This window comes from Saccopteryx leptura, chromosome 3 (assembly GCF_036850995.1).
Source record: "Saccopteryx leptura isolate mSacLep1 chromosome 3, mSacLep1_pri_phased_curated, whole genome shotgun sequence".
Lineage (NCBI taxonomy): Eukaryota > Metazoa > Chordata > Mammalia > Chiroptera > Emballonuridae > Saccopteryx > Saccopteryx leptura.
Genome location: NC_089505.1, coordinates 346,242,454 through 346,259,618, shown reverse-complemented (window position 1 = coordinate 346,259,618; position 17,165 = coordinate 346,242,454). Strand labels below are relative to the sequence as shown.

Sequence of the window (17,165 nt, the reverse complement as noted above, 5' to 3'; positions counted from 1 at the left end):
CCGCGGCGTTTCCTGGGACGGGACCCACGCCGCCTCCCCGCCTCTGTGCTGCGAGTGAAGCGCGGATCTTTCAACAAGAGCTTTATTAATTCTCACGCTGGGATACTGGGACGCGATGGAGGTGGCCGCCAACTGCTCCCTGCGGGTGAAGAGACCTCTGTTGGATCCCCGATTCGAGGGTTACAAACTCTCCCTCGAGCCGCTGCCTTGTTACCAGCTGGAGCTTGACGCAGGTGGGAAGCGGCGGCCCCCCCTTGCACTCTTCCTCTCCCCTTTCGGCTGCCAGGGGGCCAGACCCTTCCCGCATTCTCTCCCTTTCTGACTCGGGCAGGCGTGGCGATCGCCGCCTTCCTGACGGCCCGTCGGACGGGGTGGACACAGGGTGGCGGTGCCTGGAGAGAGACGCCCATCCCGGAACTCCGTGGGGGCCACCTTCGCGGGGCTCTTCTCGAGCGGGAGCACGGGCCGGCACTCAGCCCGCCGCCGGGGCTCCGGGGTCCGGCAGGCGCGTGCTGTGGGACCGAGGCCGCCAGTCCGTCCCTGGCTCGGTCCCTACCCCCCCGGAGCATCCTCTGTGCATGTGTGCGTTGAGGAGCGGCACCTCCTTGGAGGACCCCCAGCGCCGTTTTCCTCTGGCCAAGACCCATTTCTTAAGAGAAACTTCATTGTAGTTCAGAGCATTTTCGGTTACCTAGGTGATATCATACTAAGGACTGTATTGTAGAGAACATCTCTGGAAAAATTTGAGGAAAAGTTGGTTTGTGAGCCCATCCTTGTTTTTTGTTTGTCTGTAACTGGCCAGGATATTCATCTTTTATTTTTTTAAATAAGGTAAAGAATGGTATTTTCATTGATAAAGAGCCTAGAGATTTGCATTTTTAATGCACACCCTTGCAGATTCTGTAGATCACTCTAAGAAATAGTGGTCTAGATTTAGTTAATAGTTTGTATAGAGTCAAATATGTGATAAGTGTTTAATTCATTTATGAAATTAAGAAACATCTATTGGGAGCCTGTTTTATGTTACATGCTAATATCAAGTGAGTAAGACAGTCTGACATGAAGGTGCAGTTGTCTTGTTGGGAAGTAAACATGATTATAAAACAATGTGGGAAGGCAGCAATTGGGATACTACAAAACACAATGGTAGTACTTAAGTATCTTTCCAAACCAGCGTGGAGGATCTGAAAGCTACCTGGAGGAGTCCACATCTAGGTTGGACTTGATAAGTAAGAGATGACCAGCGTAAGATAGAACATAGAACGAGCTTGGTTTTTCTTCTCACTTCATGCCTTTCCATTTCCTCTCCTACCCCATATCAGTAAATGGTACCACCATATTTAGTTAGTTTATGCATTAAAAATCATCCCAAAACTTAGTGGTCAAAACAAGAAGCAGTTATTGTTGCTCACAAGTCTACAAGTCAGGTAGGTGGTTTGAGGCATGTCTTGGGCTCATTTGTGCAGTTTTGTTCAGTAATGGTGTCTCTGCTAGGTGTGTCTGCTCATCCTGGCTGGACACCCTCAGATGTTTAGTGATTTTCTGGCTATAGACTGGTTTAAGATAATTTCAGGTTGGTCTCTCATTCGTTAGCCAGCTAGTCCAGGCTTATTCCAAGAGACAAGTAGCACTACACAAGCACTTTTTCAAGCTACTGCTTGGAATAAACTTACTGTTGTCCCATTGGCCTAAGCAAGTCATTGCAATAAAGCCTAGAGTAATTGTAGTAACCTCATACCAAATGCCATGGATCCAGGGAGGCATAAAAAATTAGGACTGTTAGTGCAAGTCTGTCTAGTTGTTTATGCTGAAGTCATGGAGCTATTTCATCTTTTAGCCCCCTAGTCAGTCTGTCAGCTGGTGTGTCCACTCAAGGTTTTGGCTTTTTCATGCCTCTATACTTGTGCAAATCACAGTTGTCTCTTACCTTAACTATAGTAATTTTCTGACTCTCTTTCCTGTCTTCACTTTGAGCTCCTTCACTCCATTCTCCTTAAGACAGTACAATCAAAGTTTTTAATTCTGTGTTTATTTTATTTTCTCCACTAGACTGTGAGCTCCATGAAGACAGTGATGTTTCTCCTTTGGTCACTGCTCTGTGATTGTTTTTATCATAGTAGGTGCTCAATAAATGGAGTGAATGAACAGGACAAGGAGGAAAGACCTCCTGGGGAAGTGAGATAGGACTGAGGAAGATAGGTGAGGGCCCTGTTTGTCTTTTGGGCTTTATCCTGTCGTCATTTCCCAGACTTCTTCATGGGCCTTACAATAAAAAATAAAGCTCATCTGTCTTAGTTTGCCAACTTTTAAATTTGCCAACTGGACATGTTTTTAAAAACTCATTTATTCATTCATCCTTTTATAAATAAAAATATATATGTGTGTGTTTTAAGTGTGAGGAGGGGTGATGGACAGACTCCCGCATGCATCCCAGCCAGTATCCACCTGGCAACCTCAATCTGGGGCCAATGCTCGAATTAGCCAATCTGTCCTCAGCACCCAGGGCAATGCTCAAACCAGTGGAGCCACTGGCTGCAGAGTGGGGAGAGGGAGAGGAGCAGGAGAGGGAGGGGAAGATAAGCAGATGGTCGCTTCAATGTGTGCCCTGATTGGGGATCGAACCCAGGACGTCTGCATTCCAGGCCCACCCTTTAGCCACTGTGCCAACCAGACAGGGCATAAAAGGATATTTTAACACCAAAAAAACAGGAAGCAAAATCTCAATAAATAGCTCTCTAAATCAAATACATCAACTTTATTAGAAACTCACTAAATTGTCCTTTTTCTCTGTTCATTTCACCAGGATTGGTCTTAAATTCTGTGTTTGGAATGCACAACTGGAGTGATGAGGTGATGAGGTGCCATTTAGGGTTTTAAGTACAGAGGAAAATCGATTTGGGGTTTGAATGGTTTGCTGTTTGACTCTGTGGAGGTGAATTGGGTAAATGAGAGGAATGGAGGCAGGGAGATCAGCTGAACACTTGTGCACTAGTTCACCGAGAGGGTACATTCACATTTACTTAGCGATGATGGTGGAAGAGGTAGTTCCTTTAAAACTACCGCTGTTAGAGAGGTATGATTGAGGACCTCCTCTTGGCAACCTGACTTCTCTATACTAAGGACTAACCCAAGGAGTTGACGTTAGCTCAGCAAACTTAGTGGGCATCTCTGACGTGTGACGCTCTGCATTTAGGATGTGAGGATGAACGTGGTTTCTGCTCACAAAGACCTTGGAGGTTTATTCTTGTCTTAAATAATGTCGTTAAATGGTTCTGAAATTTCCTCTGCTGTGTAAACAGAACGTGTCACTTTGTCTCTATTTCAAAGAACTAAGAAAAACCCCCTTTTTTTTTTATAAAATGTAATTGCCATTTAACCTAGCAATTCCATGTCTGGACATTTGTCTTATATTTTATTTCCTAGAGTCTTTATCCAGTAAATGCCTTTGTATACCCTTCCCCCTATATTTCACTCGGCTAACTCATACTCTATTTTTGCGTCTTGATTTTCATGTTACTTACTTAGAGATTCCTTTCTTGACTACCCAGTTAGAATCTATACTGTAGAATCTATACATTTTAGGATCTGTGTGATCACATAGTACCTGGTACTTCATAGACTTTGTCATACTTAGTAGTATTCTGTCTTTTCTATGCTAGGACTATTCTGTATTGATGAGTTCTGTGTCCATCTTTTGAGCACTTTATCTCTAGGGCTGGAGCATGCCTGATAAATAATACAGTGTGTCCGTCAAGTCATGGTGCACTTTTGACCGGTCACAGGAAAGCAACAAAAGACAATAGAAATGTGAAATCTGCACCAAATAAAAGGAAAACTCTCCCAGTTTCATACCTATTCAGTGCAGTTTGATGTGGGCTCATGCACAGATTTTTTAGGGCTCCTTAGGTAGCTATCCCGTATAGCCTCTACAGACTCGTCACTGACCGATGGCCTACCAGAACGGGGTTTCTCCACCAAACTGCCGGTTTCCTTCAACTGCTTATCCCACTGAGTAATGTTATTCTTATGTGGTAGCACTTCATTATAAATGCGCCAATATTCACGTTGCACTTTGGTCACGGATTCAAATTTAGCGAGCCACAGAACACACTGAACTTTCCTCTGTACCATTCACATCTCGACTGGCATGGCCGTGGGCTGCTCCGCTGTATACTCGGTGTTACGTCATCATCTGCACATGCACACGTGCTGTCTCATCATCTTACAGAAACTGGGAGGGTTTTCCTTTTATTTGGTGCAGATTTCATATTTCTATTGTCTTTCGTTGCTTTCCTGTGACCGGTCAAAAGTGCACCATGACTTTACGGACACACTGTAGATTATTTTATATTACACACATTAAACAGCCTTATTGAGATATAATAAACAATAACCTCTACATATTTAAGTGTGTAGTTTGGCAAATTTTGACATATGTACATACTCATGAAGTCATTGCCACAATCAAGATACTGAACTTAGCTATCATTTTCTGAAGGTCCTCGTGCCCCTCTGTGACCAGTCCTTTTCCTTCCCGTACCCGCCTCAGTCCCTAAGCGAGTCCTGAGGTGCTTCTTGTTAATGTTAGTTTTTTTGTACTTTCTAAGAGTTTTATATTGATGGGATTATATAGTATATTCTTTTTTGTCTGTTGCCTTTTACTCAGCATAATTACTTTGAATTCATCCTTGTTGCCTTGAGAGAGAGATATTGATGTCTCTGACTATAACTGTTTCTTTTTTAATTTTTTTGCAGCTTTATGAGTTTTTTCTTCATATATTTTGAAGTTCTGATCTGTTGTATAAATATTGATTATTATGTCCTCTTCATAAATTTAACCCTTTATCATTATGAAATAATCTTTCACCTTGGTAATAGTCTTTGCTTTGAAATCATCTGTTAAAATTAGTCACTCCAGCTTTCTTTTAATTAATGTTGCCATTATATATATATATTATATGTTTTTTAATCCCTTCACTTTTAGCCTGTGTTTTAATATTTAACATGCATTTGTATTGGCAGAAATAGTTGGAGCTTGCCTTTTTAATTAATCTACAATCTCTTTTTTTTTGTATTTTTCTGAAGTTGGAAACGGGGAGGCAGTCAGATTCCAGCATGCGCCCAACTGGGACCCACCTGGCATGCCCACCAGGGGGTGATTCTCTGCCCATCTGGGGCACTGCTCTGTTGCATCCAGAGCCATTCTAGCACTTGAGGCAGAGGCCATGGAGCCATCCTCAGTGCCCGGGCCAACTTTGCTCCAATGGAGCCTTGGCTGCAGGAGGGGAAGAGAGAGACAGACAGGAAGGAGAGGGGGAGGGGTGGAGAAGCAGATGGGCACTTCTCCTGTGTGCCCTGGCCAGGAATCAAACCCGGGACTCCTGAACGCCAGGCCGACGCTCTACCACTGAGCCAACCGGCCAGGGTACAATCTCTATCTTTTAATTCAATTGTTTACATTTAATATGGTCATTGTTTTTTTTTTGTTTTTTTTTTTTTTTTGTATTTTTCTGAAGCTGGAAACAGGGAGAGACAGTCAGACAGACTCCCGCATGCGCCCGACCGGGATCCACCCGGCACACCCACCAGGGGTGATGCTCTGCCCACCAGGGGGCGATGCTCTGCCCCTCCGGGGGGTCGCTCTGCCATGACCAGAGCCACTCTAGCACCTGGGGCAGAGGCCAAGGAGCCATCCCCAGCGCCCGGGCCATCTTTGCTCCAATGGAGCCTTGGCTGCAGGAGGGGAAGAGAGAGAGAGGAAGGAGGGGTTGGGGGTGGAGAAGCAAATGGGCGCTTCTCCTATGTGCCCTGGCCGGGAATCGAACCCGGGTCCCCCGCATGCCAGGCCGACGCTCTACCGCTGTGCCAACCGGCCAGGGCCTGGTCATTGGTTTTGTTAGGGTTGGGCCTTTTATCTTGCCATTAGTACTCTTTCCCTCTAGTCTTCCAGAAAATGAAATTTTCCCACTGTTCTGCCTCTTTTTGGATTAAGTGTTTTGTTTTGTTTTTTATGAATCTATTTTATCACCTTCATTGGCTTATTAGTTATAGCTCTTTGTTTTGTTATTTTAGTAGTTGCTTTGGAATTTGAGCATACAGCTTAACTTATTACACGATATACTGAAATGATATTAAACTATTTCATGTGTAGTGTAAGACCTTACAATACACACTTCCTTTTCTCTCCTGCTGGCCTTTCTGCTATTGTTGTCATGCATTTTATGTAATATTATAAATTCACAATACATTGTCACTATTTTCATTTAAATAGTTAATTATCTCAAAGAGATGTAAACTGTAAGAAAAAATAATATATTTCTCCTACAGTTGCCATTTCTGGTGCTCTTTATTCCTTTTTGTGGATCCATATCTTTATCTGTATAATTTTCCTTCAGCCTGTGGGTCTTGGACATGAAATCTGTCAGCTTTTTTATGTCAGGAAACATTTTTATTTTGCCTTGGTTTTCAGTAGACAGTTTTGCCACATGTAGAATTCTAGGTTGACAGTGTTTTTCTTTCAGTACACTTTAAAGGTGTTATTCCCCTGTCTTTTCTCTTGTATTGTGTTTTTTCTGATGAGAAATCTGTTACCCATCTTTGGTTTTTTTTATGCATATCATATCTTTTTTCTGACTGTTTCTTTGATTTTTTTTTCTTTTACATTGTTTTTGAGCATTTGATTATGTTGTGTCTTGGCGTGGTTTTCCTCACTAGACTTGTGCTTAAAGTTTACTGACCTTCTCAAATCTGTGGATTTATAGTTTTCTTCAGGTTTGGAAAGTTTTCAGCCATTATTTCTTCCTTCTTCTTTCCTTCTCTCTTCTTTCCTTTGAGAAATCCAATTGCCCATTTTTAGATAACTGGAAGTTGACCCAGCGCATCAATATCATTTTCATGTTTTTCCCATTCTGTTTTAATAACTTGTAATGTTCTCTTCTGCGAATTATAACTTCTGTGTCAGTTTTGTGTTGAAATTCTGTTGATTGTCTGTTCTTTTCATTATGGGTTTGGTTTTCTTTCCTTTTTGCACACCTGGTAATATTTAACTGACTGCAAAAAACTATGAATTTTAAATTATATTTGTATTTTTTATAAAACTTCTTGAACATTGTTCTGGGATGCAGTTGAGTTGCTTGGAAACAGTTTAATTGGGTGTTGCTTTTAGGATGTTAGGCTGGTCTGGAGGAATGCTCAGTCTCAGGCTATTTCCCATGACAAGAGAATAGTTGTATTCTGTGTATTCTGTCCATCTCATGAATTCTGAGTTTTCTCCATTTTGCCTGATGGGAACAATCACAGCTCCTAGTCTCCTGTGAGTACCCAAAACAGTTATCTGTAATCATTTCAGATGGTTCTTTCCCTGGCTTGGGGTAGTCTCTTTAAATATGTGCCTTTACTTGAGGGAGACCCTCTGGATTTCTCTCTGTGTGGCTCTGCTCTGGTATTCTGCCCAAAGAGCTATAGCTGCCTTGGTTGTCTTCCCAGACTTTTACTCCGTTTCCACAACAAAGGGAGTCTCTCATGTTCTGCCTCACTTTCCTCTTTGTGCCACGGTCTGGAAACTCATTCAAAGCAGTAGTAAGCTGGGGCAGTGGTAGGGCTCACCTCCTCTGTTTCTCATTTCTTAGGGATTACTAGCCTCTGGTGCCAGATTCTAGTGTCTTGAAAACTACTGTTTCATGTAATTTTGTCAGGTTTATATAATGTTATTTAATTGACTCTTTCTGATGGAAAGATAGATCTGGTCACTTTTATTCCATATTGGCTGCAAGAGAGCATTGTTTAATTTATATATATATATATATATATATATATATATATATATATATATATATATATATATAAATTTCAGCCAGTGAGGAGACAGACAGGAGGGGAGAGAGATGAGAAGCATCCATTTGTTGCGGCACCTTAGTTGTTCATTGATTACTTTTTCACACATGCCTTGACCCGGGGACTCCAGCTGAGCCATTGACCCCTTGCTCAAGCCAGTGACTTTGGGCTTCAAGCCAGCGACCTTTGGGCTCAAGCCAGTGACCATGATCCCATGCTCAAGCTGGCAACCTGGTGCTCAAGCCAGATAAGCCTGTGCTCAAGCAGGTGACCTCGGGGTTTTGAACCTGGGACCTCAGCATCCTAGATCAGTGCTGTATTCACTGCTCCACTGCCTGGTCAGGCTAATGTGTATTTTTTTAAGTGAGAAAATGCTTTCTGTAGAATAGTAGAGAGTACAAACAATTAAAATGAGTTAATAAGGGCCATGGTCGGGTAGCTCAGTTGGTTAGAGTGTCATCCTGATACAGAGATGGTTGCCAGTTTGATCCTCGGCCAGGGCACATACAAGACTCAACTAATAACTGCATAAATAAGTGAAACAAAAAATTAATGTTTCTCTCTAAAAATTAATCAATAATTTTTTTAAATGAGTTAATATAGGAATGCAGGTGTTTTTAAGGAAGTTGATAATGTGCAGAGTCGGAGAGAGCTCTTCTTTGAGTGCATGTTAGAGAGGAGGAAACCTTTGCCTCTGTTCGTCTTGCTTGCCAAGGGAGAGGTTTTCAGCATATTTAAGTGGAGGCGAAGGGACCAGTAGAGAGAGGATAATTGCCAGAGGAAGGGCCTAGCAGAGGGAGGGGAGAATGGAACCTATGCACCTGTGTGAGAATTAGCCTTGGGAGGGAGAAGAGAAGCAGGGAGACCTGCACTTCTGTGTGCCAGATAGCAGGCACTGTTTTATTGGACAGGTACTGTTAACCTTTGTTACAGGTGAGACGGGATGGAAAGGTTAGGCAACTAACCAGGCTGCTTGTCAGTGGGAAAGTTGCACTTCTGATGATCTTTGTAGTCTGTCTGAACTGTTTCTTCAGGGCAGGGAGAGTCAGTGCTGGTGAAGGTGAAGGCGATAGTTGGAGTAAAGGGAGAGAAGAGCCATGTGACCATTGTATTTATGTAGACTTCACCATACAATTCAAATCTACTTTTCCATAGGGAAATATGGAGAATGAATGGCAGGTGACTATGTTAGTATGCAGAAGCATTTATATAACATAGTTTAGTGAGTGTAATGCTCCTAATTCTAGCCCTGCCTTATCCTATAAATTGTGCTTCAAACTTGTAATACAAGTTTATAATCCATTTATTTCCATCTTTATAAACAAATAACAAATTCAGTAACTATGCAAAAGAAGACAACCCATTGGGTACGATTAGAGATAAATGGTCCAAGAAGTAACCTTTGTTAATATTCTTTGCTTCTTCCTCCCTTTAAAAAAATACCATGCTTATATAAGATTAGATTGAATCATAGTTAGCTGGTGTCAGAAGCGTTGATTGGCAGTTTCATGTGGTTCAGCATAATAGTATGTTATGGAAATGAAGCAATAATTGTAACTATTGTTAATGAGCACCATTAACAGGGCTCATGTCTATTTTTTATTTTATTTATTTCTTTTATTCAGTGAGAGGAGAGGAGGCAGAGACAGACTTCTGCATGTACCCGAACCAGGATCCACCCGGCCAGCCCACTAGGGTGCGATGCTCTGTTGCTTAGCAACCAAGCTCTTTTTAGTGTCTGAGACAGAGGCCATGGAGCCATCCTCAGTGCCCAGGGCCAACTTGCTTCAATTGAGCCATGGCTACAGGAGGGAGAGAAAGAGAGAGAAGCGAGAAGTAGAGGGGTGGATAAGCCGATGGATGCTTCTCCTGTGTGCCCTCACAAGGAATCGAACCTGGGACATCCACATGCCAGGCTGACGCTGTACCACTGAGTCAACTCACCAGGGCCTCATGTCTGTTTGTTTACTGCTGTTTGCCCAATGCACAGTATCTGGCACATAGTAGTCATTCAGTAAATGATTTGTGAGTGAAAAACTATAGGGTTTTTTGGTTGTTTTGGGGGGTTTTGTTTTTTAGAGAGAGGGGGAGACAGGAAGGGAGAGAGATGAGAGGCATCACCTCATTGTTACAGCACTTTAGTTGTTCATTGATTGATTCTTATATGTGCCTTGACCAGGGGCCCTAGCCAAGCCAGTGACCCCTTCCTCAGGCCAGTGACCTTGGGCTTCAAGCCAGCAACCTTTGGGCTCAAGCCAGCAACCATGGGGTCATATCTATGATCCCATGCTCAATGAGCCTGTACTCCAGCCAGTAACTTTGAGGTTTCAAACCTGAGACCTCAGCATCCCAGGTTGATGCTCTGCCCCCAGGGCCACCACTCGTCAGGCTAAAAACCATAGGTTTTTGAGATTACATGTATGTTTTGTAAGGAATTTCGGTCAAGATTACGGAAAATGCCTCCCTTTGTGTTAAGCCATGTTTTCTTTTAAAGATTAAGAAGGATTTTTCAGCAAAACTCTTTTTTCCAATGCAAGTTAATGATAAATAATAAAATATTTACTACACTGGCTTTTTAGCCCTCTGTTAAAACATTGTTTTTCAACCATTTCAGAGCTCCCAACTGAGATTTGAGCTCCCTGCCCTTCACTCCTTCTCGTCGGAGACTTTGTAAAAGAGCTCTGTGTCCCTCGTTCTCCACACTGCTTTTCTCCTTTCAGTCACTCTGCCTCCCGCTTTGTACTCAAGATGAGTAACATGACATTTTCCTTTCTCATGTGGGGCCAGAGGCAGCCTTTTCCTATGCATTAACAGGACAGATATGGACAAAATGTATTTGTCATCACATTGTTTAGTAACATTACTGTTTGGCCGTTATGGAACCATCCACATTTCCTGCAGTATCAAGTTTCATCCACAAAGTGGTGCTAGAAAACCAAGAATTGATGTTTGTTTCCCTCCTACTCAATGGAATATGTATTTTTAACTGTTCCTTATAAAATGCACACTTCCTTGAGTTACAGAGGAACAGTTTCCTCAGCTTCTGTCAAATCCATCATAAAGTTATAACGATGTTACTTCTGAAATGCCTCTAAACTTCAGGGGCCCTTGACCCGGATGCTTTACTCGACTGCTTCCTAATGGATCTCCCTGGATTGACCCCTGCTTTACTCTGGTATGTTTTCCATATTGTAGTTATAAGTGATCCTTTTATAGATTTGAATCTGGACTTGATTCTCCTGCTTTAAAAAAAATTCTTATTATATTGAGTTTATCAACAAATATAATGAAAGACAAGGTCTTTCATGATTCAACTCCTGCCAAGTTCTCTAACTTCATTCATCTGTAAGCCTTCCCTCGTACAGTTCTATTGCTCTATCATTTCAGCCAGTTTGGTCATCTTTTGGGTTTGTGAACACAAGTTTTCCTCCTACTTTTGTCTGCTTTTCCTTCTGCCTCTGTAAGTCGGTGTTTGTGCACGTGTGGTGTGTGTGTAGGTATACTCCTTTTTTGTTTGTTTTTGTTTTTTTGTATTTTCCTGAAGTTAGAAGCGGGAGGCAGTCTCTGACTCCTCCGTGCGCCTGACCGGGATCCACTTGGCATGCCCACTGGGGGGTGATGCTTTGCCCCAGGGCTCCATCTGGGGCATTGCTCTGTTGCAGCCGGAGCCATTCTAGCTCCTGAGGCCAGAGGCCATGGAGCCATCCTCAGCGCCCGGGCCAGCGTGGCTCCAATGGAGCCTTGGCTGTAGGAGGGGAAGAGAAGGACAGAAAGGAGAGGGGGAGGGGTGGAGAAGCAGATGGGCACTTCTCCTGTGTGCCCTGGCTGGGAATCAAACCCGGGACTTCCACACTCCAGGCGAATGCTCTACCGCTGAGCCAACTGGCCAAGACCTAGGTATACTTCTTAAGTTAACTCTATGATGTCCTCTGTAGCTTGGCTCAAATATTTGAAAGCTTCCTCTAATCTCCCTAAGAAGCTTAGCTTCCATTGTTACTTGTTCTCATGGTACCTGGTAATTTTTCTTTGTGTGTGCGCGTGTGTGTGTGTGTGTGTGTGTGTGTGTGTGTGAGTGAGTTGAGTGTGTGTGACAGAGGCAGAGAAAGAGACAGATAGGGACAGACAGACAGGAAAGGATAGAGATGAGAAGCATCAATCTTTTGTTGCGGCACCTTAGTTGTTCATTGATTGCTTTCTCATATGTACCTTGAACAGGGGTGGTGTGGGGTGGGGGGGAGGCTACAGCATACTGACTAACCCCCTTGCTCAAGCCAGTGACCTTAGGCTCAAGCTGGTGAGCCTTGCTCAAACCAGATGAACCTGCGCTCAAGCTGGCGACCTTGGGGTTTCCAACCTGGGTCCTCTGTGTCCCAGTCTAGTAACTTTTCTTAATAATATTTATTTATATATTTACTTATACAATTATTTGAGTAATGTTTTCCTACTTGATCATAAGTGTTAAGAAGATGGATTCGGTGGTTTTTTTCTCCTCATTGTGGCACTGGTGCCCCTTAAAATATTTGTTGGATAAGTGAATGAATGGATATAAGTCGGCCAAGAATCAAAGTAGGTAACAGAATTAAGAACAGGTGAGCATTCTAGAATAAAACTTCCAATTAGGATATGGTAAGGTGAGTCTTATATTAAGGTAAGGTATTGGCTCATCTTGGTCCACTTACATATTTCCTGTTGGAGCAGAAATTAATTGTAGGTCACAGGCAGCCCAGAACTAGAAGGATTCCAGTCCGTATGGAAGGAAGGAGGAGTGAGAGGCAGAGATCACATTTTGCAGATTTAAAATTATGCAAAGAGCAAAGAGAGTAGATCTTAAAAGTTCTTATACAAGAAAAAGTTGTAACTGTGTCAAGTGATGGATGTGTTAAGTAAACTTATTGTAGTAATCATTTTACAATATATACATATATCAAATCACAATGTTATATGCCAGTATATCCCAAAAAACCTGGAGGAATGTAAAATAAAATTATGGAAGTAGTTAACACTTGAGTGGAAAAAAGCTCTACTCTTTAAGAAGGAAACCTTGTTTCTGTTCCATGTATAATATTGTTTTTCTCTGTACCCTTGGAAAAATGTGGTATAACATTGAAGAAGTCACCATTTGTGCTTTATTTATTTCCATAATTGTGTAATGAGATACTAAAAACACTTTATCTTTTTTTTTTCTGTGTGTGTGACAGAGACAGAGAGAGTCAGAGAGAGGTACAGAGAGGGACAGACAAACAGGAAGAGAGAGAGATGAGAAGCATAAACTCTTCGTTGAGGCACCTTAGTTATTCATTGATTGCTTTCTCATATGTTTCTTGACTGGGGGGCTACAGCAGACTGAGTGACCCCTGGCTTGAGCCAGCGACCTTGGGCTCAAGCTGACAAGCCTTGCTCAAACCAGATGAGCCTGCGCTCAAGCTAGTGACCTCAGGGTCTCTAACCTGGGTCCTCTGTGTCCCAGTCCGACGCTCTATCCACTGTACCACTGCCTGGTCAGGCAAAACACTGTTTCTTAATGTGTGGTAAAATCAATGAGATAGTAGAGGTAAAAGCATTTTAAAGAGTATTAGAACACTTTATACAGTGTACTTAAAAGTTCCCTAGGAGATAGGAAGTTTAATTTTAGAATTTTTCTGTTCTTTTTATAATTACAAGGAATAGATGCCTAAAAGAAAGGGTTATGGTACGGGAAGCCCTATCTCCTGTGGCCATGATATTCTAAGTTCTGTAAGGGCAGGGACCATGTCAGGTCTACGCACTCTTTATTCTTTGTACACAGTTTCTCCCTAGTACCCAAAATTGTTTTTGAATGAGTATCAGTGGATTGTCCTGAAGGTCTCTGTGATTAGCATTCAGTGATTGCCATGTAAGCATTGTGCAGAAAGGAACAATTTGAGGCAAACTCATGATATTCATGTTTATTTTTATATTTCAGCTGTGGCCGAAGTAAAACTTCGAGATGATCAATACACACTGGAACACATGCATGCGTTTGGAATGTATAATTACCTACACTGTGATTCATGGTATCAGGACAGTGTATACTACATTGATAACCTTGGAAGAATCATGAATTTAACAGTGATGCTGGTAAGGAAATTATGTAATATATAATACTAGTTTTTCTAATAAATTTGACCCTTAATTTTCACTTTGAATCCGATGTACAGGTAATTGGTATACACATACCTTTATTAAAGGGAATCCTATGATCATTCTGTGTAAGGCTCCATTTCTGTTTAATTCAATTTTAACTTTTCTCTTTGTTCCTTTTCCTACATGTATTTATTCCCCTCCACTCCCATCATTGGGCAACTACTCTAATGAATTTATCAATGTTGATGTAACAGTTCATTTTTCTTTTTTTTATGTGAAGTGTTATCCCCGACTATGATAGTGGATCAATTTTTCCTTTTAGTTAATTTTTTATTTATGTTTTTTTTTTTAAACAATGTTAATTGGGTACAAACATTTAGGATTATTTTATCTGCCATGTATTGGTCCTTGTAGGATTATTCTTTGTTTTTAGGCTCTGGAAATAATTTTGTCTGGAAATCTTCACATTAATATAGTCATGCTGGCTTTTAAAAGAACTAGTATTTATCTTTTTGTGTGTGTATATATTTATCTTTTTTATCTTTTTAATTTCAGTTTATCAGTGTTTTTGTTTTTAAAGCGTATCTCTCATAAAGAGCATTTAGTAGGGCTTTGTTTTTTATCCAGTATTTTGCTTTACCATATATTGTAAATCTATGACATACTGTTAGCATACTTGCTTTAAACAGTCAATGATCAGTTAATAGCTTACTATTCTCTGCTCCTTCTAGCCAAAATCTACATTGCATCTATAGAATAATCTAAATGGTTTATCTAATCTTATCACTTCTCATTTGAATTTAATATTTTTCTTTTTTTTTTTTTTTTTTTTGTATTTTTCCAAAGTTGGAAACGGGGAGGCAGTCAGACAGACTCCCACATGCGCCCGACCGGGATCCACCCGGCACGTCCACCAGGGGGCAATGCTCTGCCCATCCGGGGTGTCACTCTGTTGCGACCAGAGCCATTCTAGCGCCTGAGGCAGAAGCCACAGAGCCATCCTCAGTGCCTGGGCCAACTTTGCTCCAATGGAGCCTCAGCTGAGGGAGGGGAAGAGAGAGACAGAGAGGAAGGAGAGGGGGAGGGGTGGAGAAGCAGATGGGCGCTTCTCCTGTGTGCCCTGGCCGGGGATTGAACCCGGGACTCCTGCATGCCAGGCTGATGCTCTACCACCAAGCCAACCGGCCAGGGCCTAATATTTTCTTTATGACAAATTTGATACTTTTTCTTTTTTCTTGAAATTTTTTTTTCAGTTTGGTGGTTTCCTTTTTATTGATGTAAAAATCCACACTTTTTAATACGTAATTTTAGAATAGGCAATGTATTCAAGTGATTTAAAAGGCAAGAAATTTTGAAAGGTATTTAGTGAAGTCTTTCTGACCTCACCTTCTATCTCTCCTATGTTCAGTGCCCGTATTCCCTCCGCAACTTTTTTTACTGGTTTCTTATCTGTTCTTGCAGACGTGGTTTCCTTATGTGTCTGTTTTTGATTTTTTCAACAAGTTTAAGCACAAAATGATGTATATTCTTAATATACAAACTCTTCTTGGCATACGGACTTTATAATGCCCTTCTCTCCAACTCTCACCACTTCGTAGAGACTATACTCTGGTAATAACACACTTGCAGCTCCCGAGACATGCCTGGTGGCTCGCCAGGTGATAACCTCTCCCTGGGACATTCTCTTAGTTCTGTCCGGCTGCTTCCCAGTTGCCACTTAAGTCCCTGCTATCGTTTCATCTAGAAGCTTGTCCCGAGAACTCCCTTTGCTCCTCAGGAACATTTGAGCCATTCACCCCCAGATCTGCATGGACTATGAATTTGCTCTAGGCCAGGGGTTGGCAAGTTTCTTGTGCACAAGGCCAAATAATAAGTCTTTTAGGGTTTTGGGGCAAATAGTTTTGTCACAACTGCTCAGCTGTGCTATAGTAGTGTGAAAACAGCAACAGGTAGTATGAAAATGAGTGTGTGGCTGCATGCCTATTAAATTTAATTTACCGAAGCAGACCATAGGCCAGATTTGGCTTATGGACTATAGTTTGGTGACCGTTGGGCTAGCCTGTGGGTCTTCCTTATATTTCTGTAATTCTGACACATAGAAGAAGGAGACATATGGTCATTGTGTTTGTTGAATAGATAACAACTGTTTAAAGTTTGTTCTTACTCTTTGGAGTTGTCTTTGCATTCTTGGTAGGACCTTCTTATTATCCACGCATACGTGTGGAGTCTGGTTTGTTGAGGTAAATAATTTTACTGAGTGAGAAATATTTATATTTCTTTAACAAACATTTATTTAATGTGCCATGTACCTAGTAGCCACATACACATGTAAATTGGTAACAGATAACAGTGGAAGTAGGGATAAGATGGAGAAGGGAACAGGTTAGTATTATGCTTGGTCAGGAGAGGGGTGGGAATAGGGTCATAGTTCAAGGTCAAAAGCTTGGTTTTATCAGTTCACCCATTACTAATCACAATTTGGGATGCTAATTCCAACTTAAATTACAAGATTTAAGATTGGAAATCTAAAGGAAAATTTAATGATTATATATGAAATACTATAGATAAACAGTGTGGACTGGTCATTATTTTCCTTCTTCTGTTGGAAAGTTTCCATAGGAAATCAAATACAGTTGACTCTTGAACAACTTGGTGTTAGGGGTGCCAACTCCCTTGCAGTTGGAAATACCCATATAACTTTGGACTCCCCAAAACTTGGTTATCCCTTAGCATCTACAGGAGGTGGTTGGACACCCCCTTCCCCTGCAGATATCCATAGATGCCCAAGTACCCTATATAAAATGGCATAGATCAATGTATACAGTTGGCCCTCCACATCCACTGACTCACAAGCTAATAAAAAACAGTACAAGGATTTATTGAAAAAAATTCATCTATAAGTGATCCCACACAGTTCAAATCTGTGTTGTTCAAGGATCAAATGTACTATAGTTTTAGTACATTTGATCCTATAGTTTTAAGATAGCTTATTTGACATGGAATCGGAGTAAAGACTAAGATGTCTTTGAGTCCTTTTTCTGACCTATTCTCTAGCATCTATGGACACTTTAGAATAACTCGTTATACATAATTCCTTATTTAGTTTAGTCTGTCTTTGCTTGTTTATGGACTCATCTGAGACACACACACACACACACACACACACACACACACACATATATACTCTATATGCACTATATCCTTTAGTAGTGTGTAAACACAAGCCAGAT

At 41.5% G+C, this 17,165-nt stretch overlaps 1 protein-coding gene across 1 annotated transcript in view; it reads left to right on the top strand.

Moving 5' to 3' along the window:
• Positions 1 to 25: 25 nt before the first annotated feature.
• The window catches only part of NUDCD1 (NudC domain containing 1), a 62,009-nt gene continuing 44,869 nt past the window's right edge, over positions 26 to 17,165 (top strand). Inside the window, exons 1-2 of the mRNA XM_066379356.1 lie at positions 26 to 233; positions 13,775 to 13,929. Coding sequence (XP_066235453.1) covers positions 116 to 233; positions 13,775 to 13,929 — 273 coding nt within the window. The 5' untranslated portion in view covers positions 26 to 115. The remainder of the gene's footprint in view (positions 234 to 13,774; positions 13,930 to 17,165) is intronic.